Source organism: Peromyscus leucopus, chromosome 2 (assembly GCF_004664715.2).
Source record: "Peromyscus leucopus breed LL Stock chromosome 2, UCI_PerLeu_2.1, whole genome shotgun sequence".
Taxonomy (NCBI): domain Eukaryota; kingdom Metazoa; phylum Chordata; class Mammalia; order Rodentia; family Cricetidae; genus Peromyscus; species Peromyscus leucopus.
This window is the reverse complement of record NC_051064.1, coordinates 112,145,673-112,166,335: the sequence shown is the minus strand read 5'-3', so window position 1 is coordinate 112,166,335 and position 20,663 is coordinate 112,145,673. Positions and strand designations below refer to the sequence as shown.

The 20,663-nt window shown below is 38.2% G+C and overlaps 1 protein-coding gene across 1 annotated transcript in view; it reads right to left on the bottom strand.

The window, feature by feature from the left end:
- The window catches only part of Nrdc (nardilysin convertase), a 73,720-nt gene that overhangs the window by 39,394 nt on the left and 13,663 nt on the right, over positions 1-20,663 (bottom strand). Inside the window, exons 2-8 of the mRNA XM_028888793.2 lie at positions 15,175-15,493; positions 11,977-12,110; positions 11,069-11,138; positions 10,842-10,923; positions 9,603-9,756; positions 4,253-4,326; positions 361-456 (exon numbers count right to left, since the gene is read on the bottom strand). Of these exons, the coding sequence (XP_028744626.1) occupies positions 361-456; positions 4,253-4,326; positions 9,603-9,756; positions 10,842-10,923; positions 11,069-11,138; positions 11,977-12,110; positions 15,175-15,493 (929 nt within the window). The remainder of the gene's footprint in view (positions 1-360; positions 457-4,252; positions 4,327-9,602; positions 9,757-10,841; positions 10,924-11,068; positions 11,139-11,976; positions 12,111-15,174; positions 15,494-20,663) is intronic.

Genomic DNA, 20,663 nt, shown 5'->3' with positions numbered 1-20,663 from the left:
CACTTGGAAGGTACAGACACTTAGCTATACCAGCTTATTAATTTTTCTTTTGTTCTGGGGAGTTTAGGTGGATGGGTTTTGTTTGGTTTTGTTTCATTTTGTTGTTGTACTTGCTTCTTTATGACAGAGTCTCATATATCCCAAGCTGGCCTGTAGGTTGGAGATGACACTGAACTTCTGATCCTCCTGCCTTTACCTCCCTGAGGAATAACAAGAATGAACCCACCACACCCAATTACATGCAGATCTAGGGATCTGCTTTCTAGGTAAGCACTCTAACAACATTTCTAACACTCTTTATCGGTTTGTCTTATTCTCAGTTTTCCATACCTAGAAATAAGATAAATTATAGTATCTTACCCCAAAAAAATTTCCCCATAGGATGTCCAGGTCTAGCGAGGCTTCCAAACAACATTTCTTTCCTGTTTGCATCAGAAGGTCTGGCAAGCTGATATTCTGTCAGTTTTAAAGAAACATTTACAATAAAATGAAATTTCATTATTTTCTTTTTGGTTTTTTCGAGACAGGGTTTCGCTGTGTTGTTTTGGTGCCTGTCCTGGATCTCACTCTGTAGACCAGGCTGGCCTCTAACTCAAAGAGATCCGCTGAACTCTGCCTCCCTAGTGCTGGGATTAAAGGCGTGTGCCGCCTTCACCACCCGGTTCATTATTTTCTTGATTGTCTGGAAATTCAAGCTTACAGAACTGAAAGCAAGGTAGTAATAAAATTGACTTTAAAAATACGTTATAAAACTGAACTTGGTAACTCAACGACCTAAACTTGGTTCTATCATTTAATCTATCATTCTGAGTAAATTGATCACCTTTCTAGAGTTTTTCTCTTATTTTCAAATGAGGCAATGTAGTTAATGATCTAAATTTTTCAGTTCTAGATCAATTGTTACATCCAAGAATACCCTGAGGAAAGCACTAATAAAATGTTCTATCAGTCTTCAGATCTGAGACCTTAGTCATATATTTTGTTTAAATATCATCAAAGCAACTATGCTGATAATAAAGTATGATGGTTCAGAACAATTACTTTAAAGTCAGAAGTATCTTTGCTAATGCTATAGTTTCAATGTTTTTATCACTCTAAAATTCCTGTGTTAAGACCTAATCTCCAATATGACAGCTTCCCTCATTATTAAAATGAGTGTGCTTATAAAAGTGGCCCGAGCACTGGAGAGATGGCTCAGCCACTGAAGGCTCCGAACCAAAACAACAAAGCAATCCCAGAGCACTCCCCCACCCTTCTGTTACATGAGGACATAAGACAAAGATGGCAATCTACAAATCAAGAAGCAGGCCCCTGCCGACACCAAATCTGCTGGTGCCTTCACACCAGACTCCTTAGGTAAGGCACTGCTGTCTGCAAGCCCTGAGGCCACGGTGTTCTAGTAAGGTAACCCAGACAGACAAGGACAACCACAATCCAGCTTTATCGATGAACTCAGACAACTCTGAACAAGTTATTTAACTGTCCTGATTCCATAGAGGGACCTAACAGGACCAAGAGCATATGACTCTTACATGAGATTACATAAGATAGTCTTTCAGAAAATATTTACAGAACACCTGCTGTTCATCAGCCACAAAAAATAGCTGGAAGCAGAAATGTGAATAAAGCCCTATACAGAGTTTATATTCTCACAGGGAGATAAGCAATAAACAACAAATACATTTGCGCTAGGTAGTGATGGGTACTGCAAAGAAAGACTTCTTAAGAAGTGACTCCAATTGGCAAGAAAGAGGAGGGTTTGTATGAGCGAGAATTACTGAGTCCAAGATTGGAAAAAGCACAGGGACAAATAGCCAAACAAATGGAAACACATGAACTATGAACCAATAGCTGAGGAGCCCACAACTGGATCAGGCCCTCTAGATAAGTGAGACAGTTGATTAGCTTAATCTGTTTGGGAGGCATCCAGGCACTGGAACCAGGACCTGTCCTCAGTGCATGAGCTGGCTGTTTGGAACCTGGGTCTTATACAGGGACACTTGGCTCAGCCTGGGAGGAGGGGACTGGACCTGCCTAGACTGAATCTACCAGGTTGAACTCAATCCCCAGGGGAGTCTTTGCCCTAGAGGAGATGGGAATGTGGGGTGAGCTAGGGGGAAGGGGAGGCATGGGGGGGGAGAGAAAAAGGGAATCCGTGGCTGATATGTAAAATTAAATTAAATTATAAAATTAAAAAAAAAAAGAAAAACACAAAAAAAAATTCTCCAGTGGGGGGGCAGGAAGTGACTCAAGCTGAGCTTGAAGGACAAATGAGAATCTTCTAAGGAAAAGAAGAGAAGGATAGCCGGGTGGTGGTGGCGCACGCCTTTAATCCCAGCACTTGGGAGGCAGAGCCAGGTGGATCTCTGTGAGTTCGAGGCCAGCCTGGGCTACCAAGTGAGCTCCAGGAAAGGCGCAAAGCTACGCAGAGAAACCCTGTCTCGAAAAACCAAAAAAAAAAAAAAAGAAGAGAAGGATAAATGGGGATGTATAAGACATTCTAAGGGAGGAAGGAGAATATGGCATCTCTGATAAAGAGGTCAATATGATTGAACATACTTGAGAATTAAAAGAAAGACAAAAGACCACATGAGTATAGAACTTGACCATACAGTCATAAATGACTATAGATATCTGGGGAAACCACTGACTCTGGGACTCTATGTTATCAAACCCTCTAAGCCTAGTTTCAACAAGGACAATAATGCAAAGAAGTACTCAATAGATGCTAGTTATTAATTATCATGGAGTAAAGCACGACAGAAATTTGACAGGGACTGGGGGATAAGACACTATCAGGTTTGCATTTAAGCAATACATTCTTTATGCCAATGTGTAGAACTGACTGATGATAACTAAGAGTAAAGCCAGGAAAACTTAAGAGGCACAACTGTTACAGTCAGTAAGAAACTAGAAAAAAAAAAAAGAAACATTAGCATAAGTCAGCATTCAGAAATATACTTTAGTTATAAATTATACAGGTGCGACACTAAAAATACATTCACTCTGTGAACACAAATATTTTTCTTTAAAGTCTCTGTAAAATATGAAGATGTGGCTGTAACATTTTAAAGGAAGTGTACATCTTGGCTGAGGTGTGCATATGCACATGTACACAGAAATACAAGGAGGGGTGCTGGAGAAATCCATTCCCTCATCTTTGACATGTGTGACTAGATTAGCTTCACGGTAACAGGGACTTTGCAGATATGATAAAGGCAGGAACTCTGAAAAGGAGAGGTTACTCTGGGTTACTTGAACAGATTGGTTATAACAATGAGGGTCTTCAGAGTGAGGGACGGGAACAGCAGAAAAAGACTGTCAGAGCAGAGATCAGAGAGGAAAAGAGTCAACACTGCTGTCTCTAAGGTGGAAATGGGGTCATATAGCCTAGGAATGAGGAACAGATTCTCCCTTTGAGAAAAAATGGCATGTAGCCCTTACCCCAACCACTAGGATGCATTATGAAAGCAAGTATATCTGCTTAAGTGAAATTAAGAATTATCATTAAAATGGCTAAGGTTTTTTTTTTCTTTTTTTGAAACATGGTTTCATATTGTAGCCCAGCCTGCCCTGGAATTCAAGTCTATCCTTCTGCATCAGCTTCTCCAGCACAGGAATTATAAGAATATACCATCATAACTAGCTTAAAATAGCTAATGTTTAAGATGAATTTCCCCTACAATCTTCTTTTGTAACAAATAAATCCCATTAAAAGTCTCCTATCTGAGAGAAACCCTGTCTTGAAAAAAAAAAAAAAAAAAAAAAACTCTCCTATTTGATTTTCAGCATTATAAAAAAATCCCCAAAGTTAAGAGAAAGTAAAATGAAGTGCACTTCCTAATAGGGATTTAATTTCTTCAACCATAAACATATCACAGCTATTTTTATAACAAAGTTCAAGCTGCAAAGAATACACACATAGTTGACAGGTAACAAAGGGCAAACTGTAAATATGTACACTTAAAATGGAGCCTCAGAGGAAGTGCCTCTTCACACACAAAGAGTAACTGAACTTTTGAAGCTGTAAGATCTAACATCAGCTTTAGGAACCCAGCATCCTTGTGGTTCAGGGCAACTAAATCCTGAATGAGATATTCACCAACCTCATGATTAAATATGATCCATCTATTTCAATGCTGCCCTTTGAAATATACAGATAAAATGACTTAGTTTTGAAAAAATGAAAAATGCTAACAGCCAGTTTGAATAAAAGAAACAAATTGTTACAAAACATAAAAAGCTTCCTTACCGCTGTCAACAGCTTCAACTTCCCGGTCAATTGCATCTCTGATCATTAGTGGATGGATGAAAAACTGGGCCCATCTGCAAAGTAGAACAGGGGTTTCTAGGATTGTTCAGTTTCATCAAACAACATCCATTTTAATTAACTATTTTTATTTAACTGGAAAATTACCTCAAAACCTACAAGATCAAAATAATAATAATCTAAGTTTCTATATTTTAAAGTCCAAAAACCACTTTGTTTCTTTGTGAAATAAAGCACTCATTCAGAAAAGTACTTAGGACATAAATACACAGATTAAAGCCTTTTCAGAAGTTTCCTATCCCATGTCCTGCCCTTTCTTTGTAGTGTTAAGGATCAATCTCACAGCCTTCAACATTCTAGGAAAGCACTCTGCCACTGAGGTACATCTCCATCTTAAGATGAAATATTGCTGTTACCCAGGCTGGCCTCTAACTCATGAGTCTCCTGCCTCAGCCTCCAAGTAACTGAAATTACAGACATCCAACACCCCCAGCTCTCTCTAATATACAATCTTTATATCAAATCCATACTTTTCTATATTAAACTAAACAAAACTCACTCTATTGATTTAATAGTGTTATAAATGATATTTTAAGTTACAAAATAAAAATTAGAATTTTAGTTTTATTTCGATTTTATTGTATGTATACATGTAATATATACATATTGTCTACATGGCATGTTTGTGCACCATGTGTTTGTCTGGTGCCCATGGAGGTCAGAAGAGAGAGTTGGATCCCTTGGAACTAGAGTTACAAATGGTTGTAAGCCACTGTGTGGGTGCTGGGAATCCAACCCAGGTCTTCTGCAAGAGTAACAAGTGTTCTTAACCACTGAGTGAATGCTATAGACCTTAAAATCAGAATTTTAAAGGCTATTGATATTTAACTTCACCACAGAATTCTACTGGTATTTTTTCTTTTTCTTTTTTTTTTTTTTTGTGTGTGTGTGTGTGTGAGAGAGAGAGAGAGAGAGAGAGAGAGAGAGAGAGACAGAGACAGAGACAGAGACAGAGACAGACAGATAGAGACAGAGAGAGAAGAGTATGAATAAATATGCAGGTGCACATGTGGAAGTCAGAGGACAACTTTCAGGATCCTACCCTGTCAAGGTAGGTCTCTCTGGATGTTTCTGAGGTACTGCACACTCCAGGCTAGTTGACCCTAATAGGTGGCTGCCTCCCGTTTCTCCTTAGGAGTGCTAGGATTACAGCTGCTTACAAACACATCTTGTTTTTTTTTTTATATTGGATCTAAGGATTGAACTCAGGTCATCAGGCTTGAGTAGCAGACACTTTTACCCACTGAGCCATCTCAATGGCCCTGGTTTTCTTAATATATTTACTTAGATGAACTGTTATACACCAAATTACACATGTAAATGCCATTCATATAAATGTATAATAATATAATTGACATTGGTTTTATCTAAGCATTTAAAACTACTTGCTTATTGAGACAGAGTCTCACACCACAGTCCAGCCTGGCTTTGTACTGTGGCAATCCTCCTGCCTCAGCTTACCAAGTGCTAGGATTACAGGTATAAGTCATCACACCTGGCTCTATTTTTGTTGTTTTGTTTTTAAGTCAAGGATCTCACTATGTTGCCTGATCTGGCCTTGAATTCCTGAATTCAAGTGACCCTTCTGCCTCAGCCTTTTGAGTAGTTGAGATTACACAGATGTGTGCCACTGTACCCTTCCCAAAACTGTTATTTTTCCATTAAAGATTAAACAATTGAAAGACTAACTTCCTGAGTTTTTTGCAATGTAACTTTGCTCAGGCTTCTACATATTCATTAGGACATTCACATTCTTCCTAATACTTAGTATAACTTGAATAAAAACAGGAAATATTTTTACTTAGTTCTAAAAGAACAAAGTCATATGCAAAATATTTCAAGCAACACACAAGGCAACCAATAACAACCAATGGGCACCGAGTCTGGGATCAAATCAGTTTCACAGCACTAATCCTGCTCATGTGTACCTCCCATGACTCCACCCTTGTATTAAATGGTGATCACTTGACACACATGAAAATTAAACACAGAGGAAAATTAAAAATAAAGTGTAAACTTTTAGCATGTGGGATTAAATGTAGGAGAACCAAAAATGAACAAACATCTTTTTTTTTTGGTTTTTCGAGACAGGGTTTCTCTGTGTAGTCCTGGCTGTCCTAGAACTCACTCTGTAGACCAGGCTAGAACTCACAGAGATCTGCCTGCCTCTGTCTCCAGAGTGCTGGGGTTAAAGGCATGCTCAGGACTAATTGGTTAACTTAACTTCTCAAGAACTACTCTTTTTTTTTTTTTTGTCACCAAAGGGAACAAATACCATCACTTCCATTGAGAGTGCATGTTTTAAGCAAATGATTTTGTTCCTGAACTTTATATAGTGGTAAATATATGTATGTAATTGTTGGTGTGTTGTTCAATTCAATGCTATATGACAGTCTGTCCATCCACATGGGTAAATGTGACTGTAGTTTATTTTCACTATTGTTACAACATTCACTAGAATGAATTTATACATCTGTTCCACTGCTGTTCAGATATCTGGGCTTTAGAGCTGGAGTGCCACAAACAGTGCTACCATAAGTTAGTTTTTGATACTGTGTATTGGGTCAGATGCAGCTTCTCTAGGTACCCAGGACCTCAAAAGGAACAGAACACACACGTTACCAATAATAACATACAGTACCAATATGTCCTTGCCCAGTGGTTCTGATCCCACCACATCTCTACAGCCTGACTTTCCTTTGAGAGTATCAGAGTCTAAATTGTTCTCTAACTTTTGAGATAGTTAAATCTCACAAATTTTGATTTACATTTCCCTGATTCCTAATAAGGCCAAATGCCATTTTATATAGTTATATCAGGAATTTATTTTTTAAATATTTATTCAAATCTTTTTATTAGATTGTATTTTTAATTCTAACAATATATCTAACAATATTTATGTTTCATATATCAATTTAAACCACACTGAATACTTATATACAAAAAGCTAATAAGTTAAAAATCAGTTTTTATTCAAAATTTGCTATTCACTGCAAAAATACACTCCCATACTTTTTATTTGCTTTGATTTATTTGTTTTGTTTTGTTTTTTAACAACAGAGAATGGTGTCGGGATCAAACCTCAGCCTTGTTATCACTGAGCCAGGGTCCTCACCTCTCCAGTTTCTTTTCATGGAATATACCATTTCCTTTATGTTCTTTAGTTTATTTGTTTTTAATATTACATGACAAAGCTTACCTAAATTGTGGCCTTAAAAATTAGCTGTTTTGTTCTCCTTTTAGTCTACATCTATCCAGAACATTTATGTGTGTTTTTAAGGAGTCCATTTTATTCCTATATTCAAGGAAACTCAATTTTCTTGGCATCATTTCATTTAAAAGCCCATTTACCACTTTCACATAGTTTCTTTATCTAAGTGTCCACATATATGTTAACTATTTCTATCATTTATTATTCTGTTTGTCTCTTTGCCAACACCTCATGTCCTAACTATCACCAAATATAATAAGGTCACAAAGGTTGACATTTTCTTCAAAGTTTCATAATCTTTGTTCTCACATTTAAGTCTGTGGCCCAATTGGAATTAAATTTTGTAAATAGTCGAATTAAGAACTTTGGTTCATTCTTTGCATGTGGACACTCAGTTGCTACAGATCTTTTTTCTCCTGCTAAGTTGTCCTGGCACTCTACTACAGACAGCAAGTGTGAAGGGTTATTTCTAGAGTCCCAGTTCTAGTCCACTGAGCAGTGTCTATTCTTATGCCAAAACCACATGACTGGGATTTCTGCAGCTCTAAGAATTGGGGAAATGAGAGTCCAACTTGTTCTTAAATATAACTTGGGCTACTTTTGCTTTTTTACTTTTCCCATATGAATTGTAAGATTAGCTCACCGGTTTCTCTAAAGGGGCAGCTAAAATTTTGAAGTGATTGGGATGAATCCATAAATCAGTTTGGAAATTATTGTCATTCTTAACAATAAGAAGTCTTCTATGCTCACATTCTTAACAATACTCCAGCCTGAGACATCTCTCCAGCCTGAGAGATGGCTCAGGAGTTGGGAGCACTGGCTACTCTTCCAGAGGACCTGGGTTCAATTCCCAGCACCCACATGGCAGCTCACAACTACCCGTAACTCAAGTTCCAGTGGATCTGACACCTTCATACAGACATACACACAGGCAAAACACCAATGCATATTAAAAAGAAAGAGAGAGAGAGAGAGAGAGAGAGAGAGAGAGAGAGAGAGAAAGAGAAAGAAAGGAGAGAGAGAAAGAAAGAGAGAGAGAGAGAGAGAGAGAGAGAGAGAGAGAAAGAAAGAAAGAAAGAAAGAAAGAAAGAAAGAAAGAAAGAAAGAAAGAAAGAAAGAAAGAAAGAAAGAAAGAGAAAACTTAGTTTCTCAGGCTCATGGCATAGCTTCTCATCTACTCTTTACTTATTTATTACTTATCACTTATTTTTTTTTGTCTTTCCACTGTTACAAGTCTTTTACTTCTCTTTAAGTTTATTCTGAAGTATTTTATTCTTTTAGATGCCATTATTAAAGAAGCTATGCTCTTAATTTCACTTTTGGACTTTTCATTGCTAGTATAGAAAAAATGAGGGAGCTGGAGAGGTTGCTTAGTGTTTAAGAGAATTTACTGTTCTATCAAAGGACCAGAGTTTGGATCCCAGAACCCACATTAGGTGGCTCACAAACACCAATAACTCTAATTGCTAAGGATCTGACACACCCCTTGTAATATGTGTGGACATCCATACACACACATACAAGATAAATTTTTAAAAATAGTGAGGAGGAGCTGGGAAGATGGCACAGTCAATAGAGTGCTTGTCACATAAGATTGAAGGCCTGAGTTCAATCCCCAGCATCTACATAAAAGCCTGGCATGAAGCCGCACAACTGTATTCTCAGCTCTAGGGAAAGAGAGACAGGAGGATCTCTGGAGTTTGCTGGCCAAACAGTCTAGCCAAACTAGTGAGCTGCAGGTCCCTGAGAATTCAAAAAATGACAAGCCAGGTGTGGTGGCATATGCCTCTAAACCCAGCACTCACGAGGCAAAAGGCAGTAGATCTCTGTGAGTTTAAAGGCCAGCCTAGTAATACACAGTGAATTTCAAGAATGCTATGCATATACAGTGAGACCCTGTCTCAAAAAGAAAGGAAGAAAAAAAAGAAAGAAAGAACATTTAATAGTTTGCTCCATTTCCCTCAAATATTCTGACAGGTCTAGAGAACTAGATAACCTCTTGAAATACCACAGAACATGTCCAATATTTCCATTTGTACAGTGTTATTAAATAATAGTTACCTATCCAAGGCTTCCTTGAAATACTTTCTCTGGACATCAAACTGGAAGACTGTGCGTTCACAGTCAGTTGAAGCATTATCACTACCTCCATGTTTCTTGAGGAAGGCATCAAATCCATTCTCATCTGGGTATTTCAAACTACCCATGAACACCACTAAATGAAAAGAATAAAAAGTCACACAACACAAAGAAATAGACAACATTTTTATTATCAAAGATAAAGTTTTCTATGCATAAAAGATAAAGCAATGGGCAAAATAGAAAAAAGTAAAAGCAACACATTAATAATGGCCGTGTCTGACACTGTTACACTGATGCTGTGCAACATTCTACAATGTTCATATGTTATTTCTATTCCAAGAAAACTCAAACATTTCATTTTTTAAAACAAATGAATAATTTCCTTATAAAAGGTTAAAAGTTAAACATAAGCTTATGTGCAGATTAACCACTACTGCAAAGGATGTCAGGTAAGAAGTTTACTTTTAAATAGCATAGAAACTAAAAATATAAAAAGATGACTAATGCAGAAAAGCAAGTATGTGTGTAAACATCTGTAGCCATGTAATAGCCACAGTTTTATTTCGGCACACTCATAGCTAAACAAATGGTTTCTTTTTGTGATATATTAATCATGTCTTTTTATTGTTTGTATTTTCAATGCTCTGATGTCGCCAGGTACTATTAATACTGAACCAGACTATTCCAACCAGAGCTAGCCAGTTCCTAGAGAACGGCAACTGTCTCTTGCTCTGTTCATTGTACCGTTGCCAAATAATGATGCCTACAGTAAAACAGGTTTGGGACTGGGAAGATGGCTCAGTGGTTAAAGCACCTGCTGAACAAACATGAGCTGGGATTCAAATCCCTAGAACCTAGTAAAACGCCAGATGGGTGTGGCAGCCCCCTGCAATTCACTTCAGAAGGCAGAGATAGAGGCTCCCCAGAGCAAGCTAGCTAAGGAGACTAGCTGTATCGACAAGCTCTGGGTTTTACTGAGAGACCCTACTTCAAGGAATAAAGTACAGATTGAGGAAGATACCATTTTCATTCAAATCTTTAAGTATACTTAGATGAAAAGTCTTTCTCTATGATTATTCCTAAATCAGCATTTTCTTCTTAGCTTTTTCTGTTTAAATGTACTTCAGGTAACCAATTACTAATCTTTGAAACCAACTCATACAAATTTAAAGGGAAAAAGGAAACCACACCCAGGAATGATATTTTACAAGATCTTACTGTGCTCCAAAAAGTGTGCCAGCCCAGGCAGGTCATCTGGATCAGCAAAGCTCCCAACTCCAACACACAGAGCCGCTGCAGACTGGGGTAAGTAGAACACATACAAATAGTTGAGTCAATCCTAAAGCAATACTAGTCCCTCAAGGGTTCATTCGGAGAAGCTGTGCAACAGAAAGGACCAGGATTCTTTCCCTGGGAATCGGGAGGAGCAGCAAAGTGAAACTCACCAGCACTGTGTCAGTTTCACCCTGCTGCTCCTCCACTTGCCATCCTGCCAAATGCTCAACAGGTGCAGACCTAAGGGAGAAAGCAGAAAGAGACAGCGACAAGGCCAGGCCAGCCCCCCGGGCAGCATTTCATGTTGCTGAGTCAGACTCTGAACCAACTTTGTTCCCTGAGCTACTAGATTTTGGAAATCTGCAGAACTAACATATCTAGGTAGAATAAAGAGCTCTAAACAATTTAAAACTGACGTTCAGTAACTCAGTTACAAAACGTGAAACTTCTCAGTATGTTACTCAGAATATTTTACTACTAAAATGGGAAGGGGGTAAAATAACAATTTAGGAAAATATCTAATAAAAACAGTAAGTAAATGATTAAAAGAGAAAATTTTTGTTATTTAAAAGCTATAAGAATAGGATTTAAAGAGGCTTTTTAGTTCTTCACTTTGTATTGAATACACATATATATATATCATGCATTTCTTATCAATAAGCATTTGCGAAATTCCTTGGGAAATTAGTTTTTAAAAATATAGATGGCCAAGATGTACACAGGACTCTGTTTAAAATGATTGTGACATACTATCATCATTAGTTAAAAGACTTTTTTTAAAGTGGAAGAAATAGTCAATTTGAAAATAGGAAAGTAAATATTAACTTTTCCAACTTTGTATCCATTTTCAGAACTAATCCATTTGGTGAAGCACTGTTTGACAAGGTTATCCTCTCAAAAACAGCGTGCACCTGGCATAGAAGCCAATCTTGTACTTTTAGAAGAACCAAACAGCCTCACTTCATCCTTCAAGTACACTTTTGAAGACAGGCACATAAGCTCATTTAAAACATGGAAGAATATCCACTTCTTCAAAGCACAGTCTAACCTGTTCTGTGATGTTTAATAGATGCCTAACCTGCTTTCAGCTCCAACTACCCCATAAAGATTTCTTGTCTCGACCAGCAGGGTTGAAGACATTTTTGAATAAGTTGACTTAAACCACAGTCTATCAGTCAGCTTTGACCACAGCAAAAACAGGTTCTGCGATTGCTAGAAAAGAAATTCATACTTGAGAATTTTCTACCCAAGAAATTTATACTTGAGAATTGAGTTATAAAACTCAAAATTATGAGCAAATCATAATTCAAATATATCATACTTAAATTTCAATCTTGTTAATTTATTAACTTTTCAGACCAAGAAAAACTTCTTTTTGAAGGATAGAAACAGGGATAATTTTTAAAAAAAATCTGCAGGAAAGTAACTTCTAATTAGATAAGGTTTTCCAAAAGCTAACAGAGTTTTTCTTCCCATTTCATTAATGAGATTTAAATAAAGCTCACATTTCTCAAATAAAAATTAAATCCTAAAATCACTTCAGAACCTATGTAAGTCTCAAGCCACCTCTTACCTAAATTAACCTTTTCATTTTCCCTCCAGATGCTATGTACCCACTAAGTAGAAACCATTTCCCACTGTAATAATCATGGAATCTTTTCTCCCACTAGGATACCCACTGCTTCAGAGCCAAAATGATCTGATCTCTTTAAACCTAATTGCTTATCAGAAAAAAGTCCAAAGCACAGAAGTTACTGGCAGTTTTATAAACAGAAAGACAGGTATAGAAACTCAGAGGCAACGATCTAAGATTAGTAATATTGTTATTTGGGGAGCTAAGATATAGCTCAAAAACTTGAACTTGAGAGTGGGTACAAGAGAAAGAGAGCCAGTCAGTGTCAGATCACCCAAGATGCCAGGGACAGACCTAGGCTACAGCTCCATTTTGGCTATAATTTCTCTATTCTACTACTACTCTATTAAGATTAGAAATAAGCCTATTAATTCCCAGTTTGCCTATAAAAACTTTAGAATGGTCTACAAGTGGTATATATACAAATTTATTCAGTGTTTTGAGCTTCACCTCTCAAGTTCTCCAAGCTAACACAACTTAGCCTACTATGTGACACACACAAAAACATAACTTAAAAACATAACTCAATCTACCCAAAAATCTGGTGAAAAAACTGGTACAACCTTTCTTAAAAGAAACAAAAAGGGGTAGGGGATGGGGAGTCATGGTGCATGCCTTTAATCCCAGCACTCTGAAGGCACTAGCTCTCTGCTGGTAGCTCTCTGAGTTTGAGGCCAGCCTGGTCTACTTAGCAAGTTTGAGGCCAGCAAGGACTACTTAGTAATACTCTAGCTCAAAAAACTTAAAGAAAAAGAAAAAGAGGAGGAGGAGGAAGAAGAGGAGGGACTCTCAAAGAATTAATTTAAGAGAATTATTGAAGCCAAGAGCAGTGGGATATGTCTACAGTCCTAGCTACTGGCAGTAGTAACACTTGAACCTAAGAGACTGAGACCAGCCTGAACCACCAAGTGAGATATTCCCATCTCAAGAAAGGGGGTAGGGGACACAGGCATGATAGAGCATGTCTATAATCACAGCACTCTGAAATTCTAGCACTCAGGAGACTGAAGCAAGAAGGTAGAGCATTCAAGACTAACCTAAGTTAAATAACAAGAGTTGGTCTCAAAACACCACCAACAACAATCATTACTACTTACAACTTATACTTTCAAATCTTTGAGGGTTAACCACTTTTTAAAAAACTAGGAACTGGCCGGGCGGTGGTGGCGCACGCCTTTAATCCCAGCACTTGGGAGGCAGAGGCAGGCGGATCTCTGTGAGTTCGAGGCCAGCCTGGGCTACCAAGTGAGTTCCAGGAAAGGCGCAAAGCTACACAGAGAAACCCTGTCTCGAAAAAAAAAAAAAAAACTAGGAACTGAATCTTGATGATGATGATTGGTGATGATAATGATGTGTGTATGTATGGTATATGTTGAATACAAGTGTGCAGCATATGGAGGTCAGAGAACTTTCAGAAATTGGATCCCTCCTCTGCCCTGTGAGTTCCAAAGATCAGATTCAAGTCATCAAACTTGGATAGCAACCACCTCTACCCACTAAGCTATCTTGTCAGTCCCACAGATTCTTTTGAGATCTAAATTAATAATCTAACTATAAATCCTGTATATTAAGATGACACCATGCTGTTGTTTAACACGAATGTGATGGTGCATGCTTGTAATCCCAGCCCTCGGGAAGTAGAGTCTCGAGAAGTGGTTCTCAACCTGTGAGCAGCAATCCCTCTGGCAAACCTCAGTCTCCAAAAATATTCACATTACAATTTACAACAATCGCAAAATTACAGTTATGATGTAGCAACGAAATAATTTCATGGTTGGGGCATGAGGAACTGTATTAAAGAGTTAGAGCAGTAGGAAGGTTGAGAACCACTGCTCTAGAGGATTAGGAGTTCAAAGTCATTCCATCTACACAGAGAGTTCAAAGCCAGCCTGGTCTACATCATACTCTATCTCAAAACAAAACAAGAAACTAACAAACATCTGCTGGTCAGTTCTACTATAATATCTCCAAAATGTTACCTACCCTCTCATATAGAAATTCCCTCCTCCAAAATGGAAGCACTCTTCAACAGATATGTTGAGGAAAATTCTCTATCAAGACCCACATACTGATTCACTGGTCATTAAACTAAGTTCAACTCTCTCACTTAAACTTTCCTGATGTACTTATTAATTCCAACTGTTGACACTTTCTCATAGGTGAGATCAAATTCAGTTACCTACGCAGGAATTACCCACAGGGTAACTTAGGACTCTAGGGCCAGGTAAAGATGTTACATCACTAGCCTTGTTCTCCTTTCTCAAGTCTTTCCAAGGATGGTATGCTCTCTTATTCCTTTATCATCAGCTAAGAATTGTACAAATTCTCACCTCCTGGCATTTTTTTAAAGCATATAATGTATATTAATACATACAAACTCAAAATTGCCATTTTTTACCTCTAATGAATGAGTTTTTCGTTTTGTGTTTTCTTTAGTCTCTATAGTAAGCATTTATTAATTTTATAACCAGAGCAAACTGTTTTCAAAATATAACCTTTATATAGACTAGACCCTTACTTTAAAAAAAAAAAAATCAAAAGATAACTGTATACTTCCTTTTTGCTACTAAGAGATAAACCACAAGTTCAATCATTATCCCAAGGAGTTCCCAAATGAGAAGACAAGATAGACATGACTCACACCTGTTTCTCAGTGGTTTTCTTTCTGGCTTCTCCCCTCTCTTCCAATTCTTCCAGTTCGTTTTCCTCATTATCAAGATCGTCATCATCATGTTCATCATCATCAAATTCATCTTCATCATCAAAACCTTCTTCTTCATCATCCTCTATCTCAGCTCCAGAGTCTTCATCATCATCATCATCATCATCTTCTTCCTCGTCGTCCTCTTCTTCCTCCTCCTCCTCCTCTTCCTCTTCATCTGTTGTATTTCCTGTTTTACCCTCAATATTACTTAGATCTGAAATCAAAAGTGCCTGCAAGCCATTCTGTAATTTGATGTATCTGGGGAAAAAACAAAACAAAAAACACAAAGCATTTTGATTCAACTGTTCAGTAAAAAGAACCCACATATGTGTAATACACACACTGAATGCTATGTAAGTACCCCCCACTTACCCTAAGTTTCAGTTACTCACCATCAACCATGGTCCATACATACTAATTAATACATTTTTAAATTGTACACCACTCCATCCAGTTAAAGCATGAATAAAGATTTCATAAAAAGTAATAACTACTTGTCCTGAGATATGGATATATAAACTATTTATACATTGCTATACTGTGTATTTACATACACATACACACACACACATATTATCATCTTAGTCACTTAATAGCTGTCAGGTTTTTGTTGTTCTTTTGGCTTTGGTTTGGTTTGATATCGACTTTTTTTTAGCATTCTTTCTTTCTTTTTCTTTATTTTATTAAGAAATTTTTTTAATTCATTTTACATACCAATCATAGATCCCTCTCTTTCTTCCTCCCACCCCTCCAGTCTCCCTCCCCATTCCCTCCTACAAGAAGGTAAGTAAGGCCTCCCATGGGGAGTCAGCAGAGCCTGGTACACTCAGTAGAAGAAGAAACCAAGCCCCTCCCCCTGCCTCAAGTCAGTGTGAGGTGTCCCACCATAGGTAGTGGACTCCAAAAAGCCTGCTCATGCACTAGGGATGGATCCCGATCCTACTGCCAGGGGGACCCTTAAGCAGATCAAGCTACACAACTGTCTTGCTTACGATTTGGACTTTTGAGACAGGGTCTCTCTATCAGCACTGGCTGTCCTGGAACTCATTGTGTAGGCCATGCTGACCTTGAACTCACATGAGATCTGCCTGAGTCTCCTCTCAAGTGCTAGGATTACAGGCATACACCACCACATCCAGTAGTAGCTGTCAGTTTTTGGAGATGGACATTAACGATATTCCAGTGCTTGTGTTCAAAAGTAACTGTTAATGGTCTCCCAAGCTCAAGACATGTAATGAAGTAATGTGGACACAACAAAGAGAAACCATAAAGTGCCTTCTTTAATTAAAAAAAAAAAAATGCTGAAGTAGCCCAGGAGACCTACAGTGAGAGCAAATCATCTAGCCATGAAATTGACCTCAAACTGCAAAAGCTCTCTTATTTTACTAAGACTAAGAATAGAAAAGGCATTAAATGTGTGTGTGTGTGTGTGTATGTATGTATGTATGTTTGTATAACATACATAGGTTTGGCACTGTTCATGGTTTCAAGTATCTACTGAGGGTCTTAGACTGAGTCCTCCACAAATCAGGAAAGGCTACCACAACTGTAATTAATCAAACTAGTCAATCTGGGGAAGGAGCCTTGAAAGCAAGATTAGTTTTAGCTGGAAAGAAATGAAAAAACCAGGTATCTAGTATAGCCTGCTCCCGTTTATACTAATTCTTTTATGTATTCACTCAATAAACACCTATTTAACAACTCCATGTACCAGACATCATGCTACATTAGAAGAAAAATGCAGTCTTTACTACCAAGTACACACTGTTCAATAACAAGATCATCCAACTGGGAATGACAGTGGTAAACACAGAATATTCTTGAAAGAAGGGAGCAATCAGGGAAAACCTCTGAAACAAAATACATTTCAGCCAAGCCTTGAAGCTCAGAAAGTATTGCCCACTAGGGAGATGGCTCAGTGGGTAAAGTACTTGCTATATACACACATGTGAGACCTGAATTCAGATCTCCAGAGCCCTTATAAAAGCCAGACATGGGAGCTCCAGTCTACACTCCTAGTGCTTCTATGGGAGAGGAGAGGCAGAGACTCTGCAGGAGCTCATGGGCAACTAGCCTGTCATACTCAGTAGCAACAAGAGATCCTGTCTTAAACCAAGTGGAAGCAAGGACTGGTATCCAAGGTGGTCCTCTGTTCTTCATAGCATGTGTATCCATACAGACAGAAGAGTAAAAATGTGGATTTATCTCCCTACCATATCAAAATCATATTTAAACAATAAAAAAGTTAGTGGTTATGTTTTGTTTGTATTCAGGAATAAAATCATAAGATTTGTGAAGCTGAAATGGCCATTAACAGATCATAAATTTTAGAAATTATGAAAATTTGATCAGATTAATGAAGAAAATAAACAAGAAAAACCACAACCACTGATCTAAATACATGATCGTGTATTAATTCTCCCCCACAATACCAAAAAAAAAAAAAAGGCAAAGTTTCAGACCAATAAATAAAAAGTATGGAAAGGCTCAGGATAAGCTCAATTATTAACTGTGGCAGTTTGAATAAGAATGGCTCCCACAGGCTCACAGATTTGAATACTCAGTCACCAGGGAGTGGCACTATTTGAAAGGATTATGAGGTGTGGCCTTGTTGGAGGAAGTGTGTCACTGAGGGCAGGCTTGGAAGTTTTCAGAAGCCCAAGCCAAGCCCAGCGGTTCTCTCTCTTCCTGCTGCCTGTGGATCTGAATGTAGAACTCTCAGCTCCTTCTCCAGCACCATGTCTGCCTGTGTGCTGCCATGCTTCCCACCATGATTATAATGGACTAAATCTCTGAAACTGTAAGCCAGCCCCAATTAAATGTTTTCTTTTATAAGAGTTGCTGTGGTCATGGTGTCTCTTCACAGCAAAGAACACTGATGAAGACATTAATCAACCTGGAAAGAATTCAAATGTCTACTGACAACACAAGGATAAATTATGATTGAGTCATACAGTAGATGTCCCTCTACAATGGTTTATCATAAAACAGAAAAATATATTTAGCAACAAGCTACAAAACTGGGTAATCTTCAGGATATAATAAGGGGGAGAAAAGCATGTCACAAAAGACAACATACCACATGAATACCATTCAAATAAAGCCAAAAGGCAAGCAAAATAAATAATCATTGTTTAGACATAGATTTATATGTTTTGAAACCTGAAAAAAAGGTTTACCAATCAAAGCAATGGAAAAATACACCAAAAGCTTTAAAATAGTGTTGGAAAGAAAGGCAACAGACAAGAAAATAGAAGCAAATCCTAGTTCTTGAGCTCAGAGGAAAAGGCCAGATGAGACGATGCCATGCCAAGGAGAGCCAACTAACTGCAAGGCAGATCCCATGCCAAGGACAGGCAACTAAATGCGAGGCAGTCTGTGCTGAAATGTACCACTTTAAGAAATGTGTCCCCTGACCACTCCATAGCACACCAGTCAATCTCTATTCTCTTTAATCATACTCTGAGTATGTTTGCAACATTTCCCACTACTTTTTAAACACTTTTCTGCCTCATTAGAATGTTACAAAGATTTTTTTCCTCCCATATATGCTATCATCTGGCAAATACTAAATATTTAAGAAATATTTGCTAAATAGACAAAACAATGTTAACAGATGAATGTGTTGGTATATATCTGGTAACCCTAGCCTAAGGAGGGAGAGACAGGAGGATCCTCATTCGAGGCCAGTTTGAGATACTTAATGAAACAATGTCTCAAAAACAAATCAAAAAAGAAAATGTTGAGGCGGAAGAAACAGCTCTGTAGGCAAATGTGCTTGCCACCAAGCCTAGCAACCTGAAGCTCAGGCTCCAGGGCCTATATGGTAGAAGGAGGGCACTAACTCCCACAAGTTAGCCTCTGACCTTCAAACACATGCTGTTTTGCACACGCATGCGCGTGCGCACGCAGACACACACACACACAGAACAATTTTAAATTTTTATTTTCAAAAAAAGTAAATGTTACTTCTAGAAGAGGCCTGATAATTGAACAGAGAAGTCCAGGTGGCGCCTAACTAAAGCCTTCACCTCTACTGACTAGTGTTCATGGTACTGGAAGTTACTCTCCACGCTACCAGAAGATAAAGGTAACCACCAACTCAGCTACAACCCTGCAATCTACAACAGCGACCTGCCTGCATGATATGCTAGTACCACAGTGGCGCAAATGTTGTGAGAATAACCAACCACTGCCTGACTGCATTTAAGGCCGGACACTGCTATCTATATCCCCTGCCAGAAACTGCTCACGCGGCCCCAAACCTGAAGACTAGATAGACCGTGGGCCTGGGAGAAAGCCAAATACTATTTTCCTGCTAAGGGAACACAGTAACAAAAAGACTCCTACAGACATTCTGCTACACCCATAGACCAGCATCTCACTCAGCAATCATCGGAGAGGCTTCCTCTTGCAGTAGATTGGAACTAACAGAGATGCATAATTGGCCGATGTGAAAAGAGTGAGGAACTTTGAAACACTCAGCCCTAAATGGAGTATCTTCATCAAACCCCTCCCACTGGGGCTCAGATTTTAAGAGCCAGTGAGGATGGAAGCCACCAAAGCAACAGTGTCATCTAGAAACAACAGGGATGAAGGACATTATGAATTCACAGAGACTGTGGAAGCATGCACAGGGCCTGCTCAGGGTTAACCAGATGGGGTCCCAGTGCTAAGAAGGAGAAGTGAACAGTATTTCCCATCTCTAACCAAGAAGCTATCTCCAAGTGACAATTGCTTGCAAAGGAAAACTCAGTTTTCTTCAATGGATTCTCACTGGGAATGTAAACCACACTTAAGGGCAGGCCCTATGCCCAGCAGCAGATGACCAACACAAAACGAACTCAATGGATTTTTGTAAATTTTTTTTAGAGGGAGGGCTCATATTGCTTTATTTGAGCCTTTTTTTTTAATCTTGACAGCCTTTTACTTGTAGAGTACCGCTTCCGATTTTATACTTTTATGGTGTGTGTGTGTGTGTGTGTGTGTGTGTGTGTATTTCCTGTGCTTTTGTCATTGTTGTTACTGTTTTAATTCTGACTTGCTTGTTTTTTTATTTGCCTATTTGTTTTCTAAAGAGAGAAATAAGGAAAGCATTGAGTTGGATAGGTGAGGAGGTGGAGGAGGATCTGGGAGATGGAGAAGGGGAAACCATGATCAGAATACTATATGAATTTTCAATTTAGAAAAGAGGGCCTGATACACTGTAGACACTTAATCTCTGCCAAATGAAACAAAATGTCAAATAAAATCTAACCGCTGGTTTTGTAAAAATCAATTAATAATAAATTTTGTATATATAAAGTATACACATTAAATGTATATAAAAAGTATACCAAAAATCTAAAAGTCTCAAATGAAGCAATCATCTGTACCTGATGAGGTAATAAGAGTGGAGAAAAATATAGATGTCCATGCATCTTAACCA